The sequence below is a fragment of the Lycium barbarum genome, chromosome 12 (genome assembly GCF_019175385.1).
Source record: "Lycium barbarum isolate Lr01 chromosome 12, ASM1917538v2, whole genome shotgun sequence".
Taxonomy (NCBI): domain Eukaryota; kingdom Viridiplantae; phylum Streptophyta; class Magnoliopsida; order Solanales; family Solanaceae; genus Lycium; species Lycium barbarum.
This window is the reverse complement of record NC_083348.1, coordinates 74,158,909-74,177,058: the sequence shown is the minus strand read 5'-3', so window position 1 is coordinate 74,177,058 and position 18,150 is coordinate 74,158,909. Positions and strand designations below refer to the sequence as shown.

The 18,150-nt window shown below is 34.1% G+C and overlaps 1 protein-coding gene across 1 annotated transcript; it reads left to right on the top strand.

The window, feature by feature from the left end:
* Positions 1-221: 221 nt before the first annotated feature.
* Positions 222-1,749, top strand: LOC132624430 (GTP-binding protein YPTM2-like). The gene is made up of 2 exons (XM_060339212.1): positions 222-253; positions 1,374-1,749. The coding sequence occupies exons 1-2, from the start codon at positions 222-224 to the stop codon at positions 1,732-1,734; spliced, it is 393 nt and encodes a 130-aa protein (XP_060195195.1). The 3' UTR covers positions 1,735-1,749.
* The last annotated feature ends 16,401 nt before the right edge of the window (positions 1,750-18,150 follow it).

Genomic DNA, 18,150 nt, shown 5'->3' with positions numbered 1-18,150 from the left:
ACTTTTATATTTTTGGAGCTGGTGTTTTAGGTTGAAGGGTACTTTTGTCCACAAGTAATTCATTAAATGGACAATTCATTACGCTCGGGAGACTATTTGTGAACAGTTGCCAAAATCGGAGACAATTTTTAGACTGGCGCAAAAATAGCCTACTTGTGCAATAAAGCCAACAACAGCAAATAACAACACCACGCATGGCAAACGATCAATAACAACGCCACATGGATAGAAATCGATCAAAGGCACTTATTATGTGAGTTTTAACCAAGTAGAGATGTTTAGTTGAGTTAAACTCTAAGTTAGGGGGGCCAACATTGGAAATTGTGCAAGTAGATGTGTTCATTTGTGTTACCCTTTGGTCTAGTGGTAAGAGCGTGACGTGTAATGTGTGAGTTAAGGCGGCACACATCATACAAAAACTTGATATTTAAGTGGAGAAGGGTAGAGGAGGAAGCACATTATCCATGGAGTTTCAAAGCGTGGACATGCACCGCTTGCCCTCCGGATTCTCGATTATGAAGAAGACTGTCAATTTGTTTATAAAACCTACAGAATACATAATCATATCAAACTTATATAGAAGGAACAAAACTGTTAAGTGCATACTTAAGGGACTATTTTTAACTAACCCTCATAGTTAAGGGATCATTTTTGTTAACTTGTGGCAAACTTAAACGACCAAAACCGTTAAAAGCATAGGTCAGGGACTATTTTGAATTTACTTTCATAGTTAAGGGACCATTTATGTCCTTTTCTCAACTAAAGGAAAAAGAGAATACTAAAATCAACAGCCCGTGAATTAATTAAGGAGCCGTTTGGACATGGTTCCATGTAGAGGTGTTCATGGTCCGGTTTGACTCGGTTTTTGGCTAAAACCAAACCAAACCAATCAAGGCGGTTTTTTTTAATATTCAGACCAAACCAAACCATTATAGTATAAATTCTATCGGTTTTGTCGGTTTTATCGGTTTGGTTTGGTTTTTCCGGGTTGTAATAATATATTTTATAATGCAAAAAAATTGACAAACTTATTTACAAACTTGCACTTTTGAGTAGTTGTAGTTTCCATCTGAAAAAAAGTATCCAAAAATCTAAATAAATAGAGAAATTCAAAATCATTAGATAAAAACTAAATCAACAGAAAAAATCTAAATCAGTGGAGAAAATCTAAAATAACAGAGAAATAAAATAAAAAACACATACAAGATGAAAGACTAGAGAAGCAATTCATTCAAGTAAAACTTCAAAGACACAAAAATAATTACACAAACAAAGAGTAGGGAACATACAAAAAGTAACCAAAAAATAAAAGGGAAGAAAAAGTTACAGACTTACAGGGATTAAAGCTTCTTGTACTATCGCGGTGCACACAGAATAATTGTGGTTTATGATGTAACCGACCAAGAGAGCTTCAACAATGTCAAGCAATGGTTGAGTGAAATAGACCGATATGCAAGTGATAATGTGAACAAACTTCTTGTTGGAAATAAGTGTGATCTCACAGCACAGAAGGTAGTTTCCACAGAGACAGCTCAGGCTTTTGCTGATGAAATTGGCATACCTTTCATGGAAGCAAGTGCAAAAAGTGCCACTAATGTAGAACAGGCTTTCATGGCTATGGCTGCTTCAATCAAGAACAGAATGGCAAGTCAACCGGCAAGAGCGGTTGCTGTTCATCTTGAAAGGACGAAGCTCTGTTGCCTTGATGATGATTCTGATGTGGAGTTGTGGTGAAGCTGGCACGCAACAACACAAAGTACCACTTAACAAGCCTAGCCACAACAGACAAGAATGGACATCATGAAAAAGAGAAAAAAGGAACAAAAGATAGTGCATGATGCACTCACAAAACACAACTTCTTTTTAGAATATTTAGCATGTGTTTGTATTAAAAAAAAAAAAAAGATTACCAAAAAGTAGAATAAGAAAAATTCAGCAGACAAACCTCTTAACAGACAAATGTAATCATGGAGAGTTTATTTATGTTAACTATTTAGTAAGATATTTTTATTTTACTTTAACTGTAAATGGGCTTGGGGAACATGGGCTAGACTTTTCTCTTGGAATGGTCCTAAATTATGAAGAAGTTAAAAAATAGATAAAGTTTAATTAACATATATAAATATTAACATATATAAATATATATAATATTTTAAATATGTACATATTTATCGGTTCGGTTCGGTTTAGTTCGGTTTTTTTATGAGTAACACCAAACCAAACCAAATGTTATCGGTTTTTAAAAATCTAAAACCAAACCAAACCAAACCGAGCTGGTTTTCGGTTTATTAAATCGGTTTGACTTGGTTTATCGGTTCGGATCGATTTTTCGGTCTCGTTTGAACACCCCTAGTTCCATGGTTTGAAATCATGTTTGGACATGCAATTTGGATGTTTGAAGTTGTATTTTCTCTTATACACATAAAAATCCCACAAGTTGTGAAAACTATCAAAACATTTCCAATTCTTACACAATCTTACCAAATGAGCAAGTCATAATTCATAACAAAATTAATACGCTACTAGAAGGCCTTTCTAAAAAATACAACACTAATTGATCAAATTTTAGTTCAATAAAAACGAAAATTTTAACATGAATAGTAATGAGATTGGTGGACATAAATAAAGGTTAGTAGACATAAGTAAAGGTTGGTGGAAGTTAATGAGGTTGGTAAAAGATTGGTGGGAGTAATTGTTAAAGATATTACTAACTTATGGGTCTTTTTTTACAAAATATAAATTTATGGGGCAAATTTTTTATTTAAATTTTTTGAAACCCCAAATCATACCTTTGTGGATGGTTTGAGATTTGAAACCATGAGATGAAATGCATGTCCAAACGTTGGTTTCATCTCATGGTTTCAAACCGCATATCCAAACGCATACTAGAATAGGCTAGTAAAGAAAATGGACCCGAAATCTAGATACTTTTTCTCACTGAATTTTTGCTCTGCCAAGTTGAAGGAATGAGGATCAATGAAGGGGATTTTATTTCGTGATTTTAAGGTTTTGAAGGAGTGGTAATTTGTATGAAGTATACTTCTTTTCTTCTCCTAATACACTAGAGGTCTGTCTATTAATCAACAACTCTATGCTAATACAACTAGAGGTCTATTAATCAACAACTCTATTTAGAATTTCAGAAATAAATACAGCTAAACTGTGGAAGTGCTAAATTTCTTTTACTATTACATAAGCGGCTAGAAGCAGGCAACTGTCCGTTGACATGCCTGCTTCCGCTGAGGTTATTTTTGTAAATTCATGGTTTCTACGCTTTATTGAAAGTGCTTTACGGCTGCTTTTTACACCAATATATAATTGTTGTTCTTAATATTTTTACCAATATTAATAGTAATATTTATCCGCTATTCACTTTACGCATTTACTACCACACAAATATATAACTTTTTAAAAGCATTTTAGATAATCTGAAATACTATAACATAAATTATTGAACCCTGCTTTTCAATTGTGACTTTCAAAAAACGTCGTAGAATATGTTGAAAAATTCTTAAAATTGCATAGAGATAAAATTATAAATATATTGGGCCCGTGCTGGCACGGGTTCCGGTATCTAGTCATTTAATAACCAACTAGAAGCAGACAACTGTCCGCTGACATGCCTGCTTCCGCAGAGGTTATTTTTGTAAATTCATGGTTTCTACACTTTATTAAAGGTTTTATGGCTGCTTTTTTACCCCAATATATAATTGTTGTTTTTAATATTTTTACCAATATTAATAGTAATAGTTATCCGCTATTCATTTTGCGCTTAATGAGATGATTTACTACCTCACAAATATATAACTTTTCAAAGCATTTCAAATAATCTAAAATACTATAACACAAATTATTGAACCCGTGCTCCCAAAACTTCTAACTTTTCACTTGTGACTTTCAAAAAACGTCGTAGAATATGTTGAAAATTTCTTAAAATTGCATAGAGATAAAATTATAAATATATTGAGCACGTGGTGGCACGGGTTCCGTATCTAGTTGAACCTAGAACTGTATGGAATTTTTATATATAAAAATACAAATTTATTTTCTCTCAAAATGAAGACGTAATACAAGTAGTAATATATTGAAGACTAATCTAACCAATTAAATTTGAAACTAAAAAATCTTAATACAACAAAACAATACCCAGTGTAAGCCTGTCAATCGGTCCGGTTGAACCGGTTGAAATCGGTAACCAGACCCGGTTTAACTGGAACCGATGGATTGGTTTACCGGTCGCCGGTCTATCGGGTTTCTATACTGGGCTGGTTTTCAAAAAATGTGACCGATTAACCGGAATCGGCCTACTAAAACCGGTTAATCGGTATTTTTTTCTTTTAATATTGTTGTAGTGCACTGGACCATTGGCCAACTGTCCATTTTTCCAAAAATGGTTGTTGGCAATGGCTACAAACGGCCATTTTGGCCTCCCTTTGTTCCCCAACCCCCCAAACTTTTTTTTTATACACTTTAACCTATCCCCCACCCCTATATAAATCCCTCTCCATTTTATTTTCATCCACACCAATTCACTCTTCTCTTTCTCTCAATTTCTCTCAATTATAGCTACTTTGCAACAATTAGCCGCTTTAAATTTCTCTCAATTAAATACTATATAGTTTTATTCTAGTTTCAATTTTATATTTTGCAATTATAAAAAAAAATTGTTGATGGAGTTGGTGATTTTGCAACTATCCGAAGTAGCTCCAAAGCTTTGGTGGATTTGTAATTCTAGCTGCCTTCACTTTGGTGGAAATTAGTCCGACAATTTGGTAGCTTCGTTCTAACTCTATCTTTGTTTTCCGCTATTTTGATTTACGCATTTTAATTCTAGCAATTTAATTTGTTGCAATTTATTTTCTTGTGATTTATTTGCGTGTAATTTAAATTATTGCTATTTAATAATGTCGAAGAGAGTGAGACGTGGTTGCGGTAGTAGTGGTAGTGGTAGGGATGGGTTTATGGAGGAAACATTTGTGAATGAAACACCTAATTTAGGTATTAATATTGGTGAAAATAATCCACTTTTAGATCATGAGGTAATGCAACACTATACCGGCACTTTTAATGAAATTGATGATGATGATGATGAAACACAAGCTCCCGAAAATCCCATAGGAGATACACATCCTGCACAATCACATACACAAGATAAACCACCAAAAGCTCGTAAGCCAACTGCTAGAATTTGGAAATTTATGACTAAAGATAAGGAAAGACAATTAGCTATATGTAATATATGTGCAAAAGAATTTGTTTTCAGGCAACAACCTAGTAAGGATGGTGGAACGGGTTCACTAACAGGTCATATGAGAGCTAAACATAAGGATGTTTGAGGAGAGCAAACGAGTTCAAATGTGGGGGATATTCAACAAACAATAGACCCACAAACTGGTAAAAAATTTAGCTATGACAAGAAAAAAAATCGTATAGAAATAGCTAAAATGGTTGCTTTTGGTGCTCTACCATTTTCCTTTCCTTCGGGTTTGAGTTTTGTTACTTATATTCAACGTTTTTATAATCCGTTGTTTGAGGGTATTCCTAAAAGTACTTGTAGATCAAATATTATTGATTTATTTTAAAAAAATATAGGTCTTATTTGCGCCATGTATTTAATTCTTTAAATTGTAGTGTTTCTCTTACTGCCGATATTGGTCTTAGTCTTAACAAGTTAGATTTTTTTGCTATTACATGTCATTGGGTTGATGATAATTGAGTGATGCAAAAAAGAATTATAGTTTTTTTATATGATGAAAGGAAAGGTCGTCATGACGGAAAATTTTGAATGGATTCAATGTCAACTATTATGAAATTTTTTAACATTTATAGAAAAACACATTGTATTGCTTTAGATAATGCTTCTAATAATACAAAGACGGTTGGTATTTTAAAAAGGGAATAAAACCCTCCGCTGAAAATATTTTTCATGTGAGATGTAGTTGTCACATCTTAAACTTGATTGTTAGAGTTGGTCTTGACTATTTTGAAGATTCTATTCAAAGGGTTAGAAATGCGGTTGTTTTTCTTTTTTGTAATGCTAATAAGCAAAAAATGAGAGATTTTAAGAATTCTTGTTTGCAAAATAACCTTAGACATAGGAAAATTCAAATAGAAGTTGACACTAGGTGGAACTACACTTACATTATGTTACAACAAGCATATGATTATAGTATTCTCATACAACAAGTTCACAACCATTTTAATACGGAAAGTGATGAGTGGATAAATAATAACGATTGAGAAGATGTTAAGGAATATATTGAACTTTTACAAAAAAAATTATAATGCAACTCTTGCTTTTTCTAGACAATTCTATCCCATGGTAACCGGAAATTAACCTACTTAACGAAAATAGCTAGAGTTTTATATGCGTATAAAGATAAATCCGGTTATCAAGCGGCTATTTTTTCTATAACAAGAAAATTTAAGAAGTATTTTTTTCCCATCCCAACTTTATTTATATTGGGTTCTCTTTTAAATCCTTGTTTTATAATGTCTTATACTAGAGGTAGGGGTGTACAAAGTAAATCGTACCAAACCGATAAACCGAGTCAAACCGGAAAAAAACCGACTAGTGATTTGGTTTGATTTGGTTTGGTGTTGAAAAAAAAACCCGACCATAATTGATTTGGTTTGATTTTAACTAAAAAAAGTCAAACTGAATCAAACCAACCCGACATTACATGTATTCAATTTTTGTAATATTTTATACATAAAATTATTTATTTGTAATGCAATTCATAAATATTTCTTAAATTTTTTCGGTTTTTTTTAATCTATTATCATATTATTCAAGCTTGAACTTAGAATTTGGATGTCAATAAGTTTTATATCTCATGGATGTTAGTAACTCAAATAAAGTCCAAACCAAAACTAACTCAACACTAATGCTAACAAAAGAAATTCAATTTACCACTAGCAATGACAAAAATGTTAGATATCTATTCTTTAGTTTTGCATAATTGATTTAGAGAGTGAAAATACATAACTTAAGTTTTTTTTTCTTTGTCATGTAATTAAGACTTATTAGCCGTACTTATTTTAGCATGACTTAGTATTTTTAGATTATGGTCATTTTCTTCAATATTTATTTTAACCGATTTTATTAGCTTTTGTTGAATATTTTAATACAATGTCATCACTCTTCTCACATTTTGTGTGTTTTCTTAAGAAATACCTTAATTAGATAGTTGTATCTTACTAGAACTAAAGAAATATTTGAAATATAAGTTATATGTTTTGTATCAAAACTCTTCCGGAAAAAAACCCGAGAAACCCGAGAAAACCCGAGGTTGATAAACCCGAATGTTATTGGTTTGGTTTGGTGTATAAATTTAAAAACCCGACGCAATTTGTTTGGTTTGGTGTTTAAAAAATCCGAACCAACCCGGTCCATGTACACCCCTAACTAGAGGATTGGTTGGTCAAATTTATAAACATTTAGAAATTTCCGAGGGAGTGTAGACACGTGATTTTTGACCCTCCCGAAACGTTTTCACTGTCTTATTGATTAATGTTCCTTTTTAGTCTAATCTTGGACATTTTTAACTTTTATTTCCTTTTTTAGTAGGTTTTTATTAGAGAATTTGAAAACGGCAAAAAAAGGAGTTTCATTTTAGAATATAATAAGTTTTGTTTTCATTTGTGACAAAAGAAAGAAAATTTCCCAAAAAAATACATTTTTTTTTATCTATTTTAGTTAATTTCCAAGTTAAAGATTGTAATAAAAGAGTATCGAGTAACTGATTAATTTTAATCTTGCTTTTTAAATTAGGAGTAGTATTTTTATCAATTAAATCAAAAATAGAACCAATAGTATATTGTCACTCGGCAAAATTCCACTCTTTCACACAAAAAGCACAATTAATTTTGAGAAGAAATATTTCATTCTTCTTTCCCAAGATATTTTTTACACATGAGCATTTTGAGAAAAAAAAAAAGAATAAACACATTCAAAACCCTATACCTAGACACACTATAAATAGCTAAATATAGAAATGGGAGCCTACATCATCATCACCAGCCGCAATTTATAATAAAAAAACTAAGCCTAGAGTAGAAATCCTACACAATAGACAGCAGCAATTGCATTCAAGAAAAGGCTCTCTCAAAAGTTGTTTTACCCTTCACGTTTTTCACAGAAAGTTCACACAAAAACACAAAATAAAAAACCACCTTTGATCACCACCACGAAAAGCCATGTTTGAACCTTAGAGCTTTATCCTCCAAAACACCATTAAAGCACCTCTATTAAACGTAGAAACCTCCATTAAGGCTTCATCTTCCTTCATGTAAAACCACCTGAAAAACAAAGCTGCACCACTGTTTCAGCCATTTACTCGAAACAAACACCAATGCCATATAGACCTCGTTGAATCACCCAACAAAATTTGATCCCGTTCCATATATGGTCGAAGTTGAGTTTTGGTCCCGTCGGCGTCAGCTGTAGTCCATTTTGTACGTGAGCTTGGAGTATCTCTGGTCCTTATGTATTGAAGGAACTTTTCAGTTTTTAAAGGTCCATTCTTTACTTGTATTTTTCTATTTTTATAAGTTATTTGAATGAACCTACTTCATTAAGTTCTCCTTTGTTTCCTTGAGAAGATGAATTTCATGTTCCAAATCTATTGCATAATGTTGAATGTTGAACGGGTTATCTCTGTGCAGGTTTAAATTTTTGCCTTATGAATTCAAGATAATGATACAAAAGAATAAAATGTTAGTTTATTTCTTAACTGTTAAAAGGGTCCAAAATTTGAGGTCCTACTCCATATTCTAATTCCGTTCCTTTTAATAATGATATTTGTAGTTGGCTTTTCTTGTTTTTGCTGTATATTTTGTTGTGGTAGTTTCTTTGTTTAAAGATAAAACGAATCTGGGAGATACTTTTGTTATACAAGACCCATCCTAAACGAATCTGTTTAGTTATTTTGGGTGTTCATGTATTTAGATGAGTCCATTTTATTTATTATTAGACTACATTGATATGAACACTCATTATTTAATTGTGTGTTATTTTGTTTAAAAATCTCGTTGAATCAAATGCAAGAATTATGGTTGTTACGATAATGGGTTGCCTATTTCGGGTTAAAAAATTAAAAGTTTGTTTTGGGGCATAGACAAAGTTTAAGTCCCAAATAATTATTAATTGTGAGTTGAGCGAGATGAGATGTGAATTTATTTCAAACTCCGTTGTTAAAGGAAAAGAAAAGAGTGGAAAAACCAATTATAAGGGAGCGAGATGGGTTGCGAAGTTATTCAAAACCCGTTGTCAAAGAGTGAAAAATGACTAAAAATGATAAAATAAAGAGTCTCGGATTTTAGAGACAAATAATTGCTATTAACGCTAGATGAGTTTTAGGCACGTTTCAAGATGTTTGTTTCGATTAAGAATGCGGTTACACATCTTATTTCGAGGCGCTTTAAATAACTCAAGGATGCGGTTACACACCTTGGTCAATCTTGTTTTAATAATTAATCCTATTTCTGTTAAGAATGCGGCTACGCATCCGGGTTAAGACTAATAAAAGTTCAACGATAAAAAGCAAGAGCGAATCAAGGCTTGTAACACAGTTTATCCAAAAATAGATTAAGCTAGTATAAGTCGATAAAGCGACCGTGCTAGAACCACGGGACTCGGGGAATGCCTAATACCTTCTCTCCGGTCAACAGAATTCCTTACCTGGTCTTATGTTTTCGCGGACCAATAATAAAAGAGTCATTTCCTTTTTATTAGGGATTCATAACGTGACTTGGAACACCAAAACTCAATTCCAAGTGGCGACTCTGTAAAATAATTAATCCCTATTCAAAACCGTCACTTCAATTGGAACAACCCTTTAATAATAAAAACCTTTGTGCGCCTTATCGCGCGGGGGCGGAAAAAGGGTGTGACAGGGAGTTAAACCATTTTTACTTGACGCTGAGCTCGCGGTTGATGCCGAATTTAGAAAAGTTTTTACTCATTATTCTACTTTGGAAGAAAGTGCCACACTCGTTGCTCCACGCCCTACTACTTCTCAAAGTAGCAAAAAGGGCTTGTCGGGTTTGTCGAATTTAAAAGTTTACATTCACATCCAACTCCTTCTCATAATGCAAACTTTGATGAATATCACCTTTATTTGATGCAGCCAAATGTGGATATCAACCAACTAGATGATTTAGACGTCTTAACGTGGTGGAAGAAATACAAGGCGAGTCATCCGATACTTTCAAGAATGGCTCGGGATATCCTTACGGTTCAAATATCAACCATGGCTTCGGAAAGTGCATTTAGACAACAAATTGAAGACCATAGACACTTATTATCCGGATTTAGCTTGCAAGTACTAGTTTGCATTCGCGATTGGATTAGATCGGAGCGACGCAACCAAAACTTAGAAGCGGTGGAAGGCGAAGTTGAAGATTTGATAGCAAGTGGAGTAGACCAAATGGAAGACTTTGAAGATATGTCAATGACCGAATTTAATATTGCGGAGATTAGCGAAATGATTCACACTTTTTTATTTTATTCTTGTACTACTTTTGTGCAACTCATGTATTATTTGCAAGTTAAAAAAAACTACAACTTGCAAATAAATGTTATCCATTAATGAATAAAATATATGGCTCATTGAGCTTTCTTCTATTTACTTGTGTTCATATTCTTACTTATATTAAGTTAGGAATATACCTAGAATATACTAAGAATATACTTATAATATACATCTACTTAAATTAAAAAATAGAACGTTATATACTTGGAAAAATAACTTAAGTATATATATATGTATATTATAAGTAGCTAAGCATATAAGTTAAGTTTTTTCTAAGTTTATAAATTTCTATTTTATAACTTAAGTATATATTATAAGTAGCTAAGCATATAAGTTAAGTTTTTTCTAAGTTTACAAATTTCTATTTTATAACTTAAGTGTGTGTATATATATATATATATGTTGTTAGTTAGTAAATATATAAACTTATATAACATATATAAATATACCTACAATATACTAAGAAATACTATATGTTTTAACCGGCCGGTTCCAGTTTCCACATTTCCACCCGATTAACCGGAACCGGTTAAGCAGTGGCCGGTTCCGGGTTTTTGATCGGAAACCGGCCGGTTTTCTAACCGGTTACCGGTCCGGGCCGGTTAGAACCGGTTAACAGGCTTAACCCAGTGTACTCCACAAGTGGGGTTTAGGGAGATAGTGTGTACGCAGACAATTCTAAGGAAAAAACATATTAAAGTAGTACGGGAAAGAAATAATGGAAGTGAAAAGCCACAGTAAAATACTAAAATTAGCATGACAAATCATTCCAAAAAAAAGGACAATAACTGTAACAAAATTGTTAAAATACCAACAATATGTGTTCCCATAAAGTGGGGTCTGAGGTAGGTAGAGTGTACGCAGACCTTACCCCTACCTTGACAATAGAGAGGTTGTATCCGATAGACCATCGGCTCACGTAAAGCAGAAACACAGCAAACACATGAAAACATACTCTGTAACAACATAAAAAAATAAGAAAACTAAAGCAGAAAAGACGACAAGTAGTAATAGCCAATTAAGAATAGGAAATATGAAAATAATAAAAAAAAACACTAAAATAAAAATAAAATACTAATCCTACTAGTAAGAGAAATACAACTAATCTACTACTGCTTCCGGATTAAAAAAAAAAAAGTCCATTGAGCCATTTGCACATCCTTAAGAAACTACTCACTCCAAAAAAAAAAAAATGTAAATTGACTAAACTACCCCTAATCAAATAGGCGTTGAGATTTGATCACATAACACTTAATAGGAACAAATCTAAAAAAATAAGGTTAATTATTTTTTAATTTAATAAGTGGACACTTTTTTTTACCCAAAAAAAAAAAAAGCTAAGTGAATAATTTTGTTAGTCTTCTACAAAAATTTAATTCCAGGTGACTTTTAAGTTTGGAAATTACTAAAGGTGACTTGTAGGGACCACATCAAGTCAAAACCCAATTAAATTTGGGATTAAGAAAATTGGGGTTGAAAATGTATTTTGCAAAATTTGTTAATCTTTTATAAAATATAAAAAAGACCCCAAACCATTTAATCCAACCCCCCATTTATTTCAAACTCAACATCGGTCCATATCAAAACACACGAACTTCATTCAAAACACACGATCATCTTAACTGCTCCTTCAAACTTTCAAGTTCAAACCCACGAACTGATCTCAACTGCTAAATGTGCTTCTTCAAACCGTCGTCAACCTCTTCAAAAGTCGACTTAACAATGAACTGTTGCTCTCCATATTTCTCAGGTAAAATCGCTCAACTTTTTCTTCTTTTAAAGTTAGGGTTTTGAAATCAAAGTGAGAAAATGATGATTTTGGTCAGAGAAGAAGAAGAATAACATGGGTTTGTCTACAATGTTGTTTATTTTGTTGTTCAATGCTTGAGAAACCCTTATTTGCTGTATTTGTTCGAGTTGTTGGGGTTTGTGTGTTTGTAAATAGTGTATGTGGTTGTGAAATTCTGATTTTTGGTGTTGTTTGTGTTCTCTTTCTCCTTAGGAGTTCGAAAAAAGGGCTTGTTGGGCTTGACAAAACCCGTATTTGCTCTATTTGTTCCACTTGTTGAGGTTTCTGTGTTGTTAAATAGTGTATGTGGTTGTGAAATTATGGTTTTTGGTACTGTTTGTGTTCTTATTCTCCTTGGGGTTTCGAAAAAAGGGTTTGAATTTTTTTTGGATTTTTTCCAACAGCTGAGTAAGTTGTTGCAGCAACTTCAGCACTTGTTTGACAGTTGAGGTTGGTTTATTTTGTTTAACTTGTGATGGCTGTGTGTTTGTATCGAAAAAAATATTTTTTTTCTGGTTCAAAAGTTAGGGTTTTGAAATAAAAGTACGAAAATGATTAATTTTGGTTAAAAAAGAAGAGGAAAAACATGGGCAGGGTGTATCTATGCAATGCTGTGTATTTTGTTCAATTTTTTACTGTTGTGTGTTTGTAATACACTGATATTGCACCTTGATAGTGAAATAGATGTTGTTGTCCTTGTAAGGCTTAGGAAAAAGGGCCTTGCCTTTTTTTGTTTTGTTTTTACCCAACAGTTGAGTAATCTGTTGCAACAGATTTCTAATCTATCGGTAAAAACCCAAACAGTTGCTGAGGCTGTTGCAGCAAATGAATATGTTGTTGCAACAGATTTAAAATCTGTTGAAAATTGTTAAAACAATTGCTGAGGAAGCTGCAACAACTGTTCTGATGGTTTCCAATAGATTAGTCTGTTGGAACAACTCAATCATATGTTCCAACAACTTTACCAGTTGTTGCAACAGATTATCCATCTATTGGAAATAATCAATACAGTTGCTGAGGAAGTTGTAGCAACTGTATTGATATTTTCCAACAGATGTATAATCTGTTGCAACAACTTATGAAGTTGTTGGAACATATGATGGAGTTGTTCCAATATATTACACACTTGTTGCAACATATGCTTCAGCTGTTGTAAAAATTCATTATTTGTTTACTTTAAATGGTGCACAAATCAATTGAAAGTGTTTTTGCTTATCTCCTGTGTGCAGATAAAATGTCTTCACGAAAAAGAAAAGGGGGCATCATTAGATGATCTTGCTGAACAGGCAAATATTCTTTCTGAATAAACTGCTGAACAGGAAACCTCTCAAGTAGGAGTTTCTTGCCAAAAAAGTAAAGAAGAAGAAGAAGAAGAAGAAGAAGAAGAAGAAAACAATGATGATGATGAAGAAGAAGAAGAAGAAGAAGAAGAAGAAGAAGAAGAAAACAATGATGATGATGAATAAGAAGAAGAAAAAAACAATGATGATGATGATGATGATGATGAAGAAGAAGAAGAAGAAGAAGAAGAAGAAAAAAGAACATGATGTAAATAATGATGACAATGAAGAGGATAAAACTGCATCTTTTGAAAGGTCGGCGACCGGGGCTGTTGATTCTTCTATTGGGACTGATATTGACAGACCTTCCACTGATGAAGTTGTCAAAACTTTCAGTTTTGAGAAGTTCCGTATGCAGATGCTGATGGATAAACTAGGTGATTTGAATGGTGATCTTGTTGTAAAATCAGTCATGGGCAAGCCCTTTGAACAATGCAAGGTTTCAAATGACCATTGTGTATGGTCTTCTCAAACGAAGAATTATTTGCAGCAAAACTTATGAGATATGGATAAACTACTGCGGCATGCCAGTTTGTTTTGGCATCAAGAAGTTTGCCATAATCACCGGACTGAGGTGTCATGCTCCTTCTCAACCTCTTCATACAGTTACATTAAAGAAGGGAGCCAAGACACCCAAGTCATCCAAGGGAGCCAAGACACCAAGTCATCCAAGGCAGCCAAGAAAGGCAAGAAAGGCAAAGCCAAGGTTGATGATGATTTGGATTTAGTGGATGTTTGTGGAAAGAGCTACAAGGTAGCGGATTTGCTAGCAGACTTGAAGTCAGAAACTATGTCAAGAAAGCACAAGGAGTCATTGTGCTTAGTTTGGTTTGTGAATTCTATTCTTTGGGCAAGGGATGTAAAGAATAATATACAACTTGGTTTGATTAAACTCTCGGAGGATTATGAGGCATTCAATAACTATCCATGGGGTCATAAAAGTTTTAAGTTGACTGTTGAATATTTGTGTAAAACCTTGAACCCTAAAGTGAAGACTTCCAACATCTATGGCTTCCCTTGGGCCTTCATGGTAAAATTTCTTTCTTCAATGTTTTATATTTTTAATTCTTTTCCTTCATTGATTATTCTGATTTTTGGTGGCATAATTTTTTCTAGGCTTGGGCATTTGAAGCCATTCCTCACCTACGGAGTCAAGTCAGGGACTACTCGGAAGAAGTTTGTTTTCCAAGGATCCTCAGATGGTTGACTACCAAAAACAACAACAAAAAAATGAATCTTGATCCTTTTAACCTCCCCCCCCCCAAGGAGGCAGTAAGTCAGAATCTGTTGGAAAATATCCCTGAATAATTTTATAACAAGTAACTACTTGTTGCAACAGATACATTTATCTGCTGCAACAACCTCAAAATATGTTGGAAAAATCAAAACAGTTGCTGAGGAAGTTGCAGCAACTGTTCTGATATTTTCGAACAGATAGTGAATATGTGGCAACAACTCCTAAGATGTTGGAACAACTTACTCAGTTGTTGCAACAGGTTCACAATCTGTTGGAAAATATCACAACAGTTGCAGAGGAAGCTGCAGCGGCTGTTTTGGTTTTTCCAACAGCTAAAGAATATGTTGCAACAACATAGGAGGTTGTTGAAACATATGTGGGGGTTGTTCCAACAAATTGCACACTTATTAGTTGAATATATCTGTTTGTTTGTTGTAGGTTGTGCACCCAAGGCTTATCCCGACAAAATGAGAGGTGCAGATACCATGTCTTGTTAGTTTAGGGCATAGGGAATCTGTGCATGATGAATTGATTGATCGGATAAAAGAGGAATTGGCTGGAGCCACAACCATCATAAGGGATGGTGTTGTTGATGGTGGTGGTGGTGATGGTGATGGTGATGTTAATGATGTTGGTGATGGTAATGGTGTTAGTGATGCTGTCGATATGAATATTGTTGTTGATGTTGCAAGATAAGCAGTGGAAGGTCTTGTTGATAAAAGAAGAGATGATGATGGTGGTGGTGATGGAGTTGGTGGTAGAGTTGGTGGATATACACCCCAAAGTGGTAGTGGTAGGCAGACCACAGATATCCCTTATAGGTTGGGTAAATATTCTTCAGTTGGTGCCGGCTCCTCCAAGGTGTATTCTTGTGCTTGTGAATGCAGTACTTGCAGGCCGAAAATGGAGGGTTTGATAAACAAGGTTGAAGAGTTGCTTCAGGCACAAAAAGATACGAATTTAGCTATAAAGAGTTTGATGTCCAAGAGGGGTGTCCAGCCATCCAAAAAACTCAGCTCACCCTATACTCCTATTGGTTTCGCAAGAGGGCAAAAATAATTTCCAAGGCACTTGCTGATTGTAGAGCAAGGAAAACAAGTACTCCACAGAAATTTATTGCTACTCCTCCTGCTGAAGTTGTGCCACAAGTGCTGAAAAAGTTGATATTTTCAAGCGTGTAAACCTCCCCAAAAAAAAAGCTTGAAACCTTGATCAAATCCAAAAAGAGTGGGAGAGCGCTGTACTCAATGCATGAATTTGGGGCCGAAAACTTCAAGGTTATGACAAACATGCACGAATTGTGGGAGGATTGGGTAAGTTTCAACACTTATATATATGTATATAATTCAGTATGTTGTTTGAACAAGTCATGTAATTCGATGAACTTGTTGCAACAAGTTAACTAGTTGTTCCAAATAGTGAATAACCTGTTGCAGCAAGTTCACTAGTTGTTCCAACAACTCTAACTACCTGTTGCAGCAAGTGGCTGACTATTTTGATATTTTTATTGCAGTATGTAGATGAAATCTTATTGTTGATGCGTATGAGGCAGCTCAATTTCCCTGAGCACTATGATTCCTCTGATAGAATCATGGACCTTAACTTCTACCATCACTGTCGCAACAGGTACTTAGGGTTGTCCGATGAGTATACAAATGTAGGTGTCGTGCCCTATGATCAAAGACTTTCTCTTTTTAGGTGGGACGATGATGGTATCGCTTTTCCCAGAGGTAGTGTGCCCTACCCAGGTGGCTGCGAGTGGATTGGTGCCAAAAGGATCATAGCTGTCATGATTATTAATGACAACCATTTTGTCACTATTGAGATCATCATTGAGGAGGGTATCATAAATGTTTATGATTGCAATATCCCATGTAATGAAGACAGTGCTTTCTTCTGCCACATGCAACCGTTATTGGATTTGTTCCCCAAGTTGCTAAATGTAACACCCCGTACCTTTAACGAAAGTTTTGACCACGATCCTAGACTTAGAACATCAGATAAAGAATGTGGGAATTGAAAATTTTCCGTTCAGTTGTGATATGGTGGTTTACGCCCATGAACAGTGGTCGTATTTCAATTTACGACCATGAACAGTGCCCGTAAACTGAAACCAAGAATTTCTGAACATTCTGGAATTTGACATTTTGAGGTCATATGGTTAAATACGGACCGTATTTCACTTTACGGCCCGTATTTCAAAACTTGTTTGGAATTTGGGAAAACTTCCTTGATGAAAGTTGTAGATCATTGAAATACCTTTCCAACGGTATCTTACGGGGGTCAAACGGACATCTGTGCAAAGAGTTATGGCCATTTTACTGAAGAGATGCAGTGCAGTCCATATGGCAGAATACGGACCGTATTGCAGTTTACGGTAAACTGAAATACGGCCAGTATTTTGCTGGACGTAAAGTGAAAAGTTCCAGAACACTATATATTCATCCATATCAGTTCAACTCATTATTTTTCATTCCTTCAAGCCCTAGAACGACTTCCTACCCTTTTCCATCATCAAGAACACCAAGGTAAGCCTATTCAAATTATTCCAACTCAATTCTAACACCTATCCTTGTAATCTAAACAAGAAATTATCATTCTAAAACTAGGGTTTTCAAGAAAACCCATCTCAAGGTTCAAGAATTCAAGATTTTGGAAATCTTCTTCAAAGCTCAAGTCTTTAATTCAAGTTTTGGAGCAATTAAGGTATGTAGAACTTCCATGCACATAAGGGAATCTTTACGTTCTTCCCCATGCTCCGTTTCTTGATATCCATGAAGTTCAAACCCTAGGGCATTAAACCCAACATATTGGTAGCCCGTATTTATGTATTTATCTACATGAATTTTGTATCTATATTCGTTATTGTATTCCTAATCTTCCATTACGGTTATTAGGAACCCTAGCTTAATCCATGAATCATGAATTCTTCCTCATGTATTCTCATTATGTTTATATGAAACTTTTTGATTTTATGTAGCAAGTTACAGGCATGTTTTCAAGTCAATTATATATATATAATTATGAACTATTGTTATTACTCATGAATCAAGAACATGTTTGCAAGACTATGACAAGTTATCTCATGAAACCATTTTACAAGATATTTCATGAAACCACGTTTACAAGTTATTTCGTGAAATCATGATTACAAGTTATTTACAAGTTATTTCACGAAAATCATGGGCTTCTTAGCCAACTATATTATGTTCATGTTTTGGGAATTGCTTAGTTAACCGAGAAGGCTCA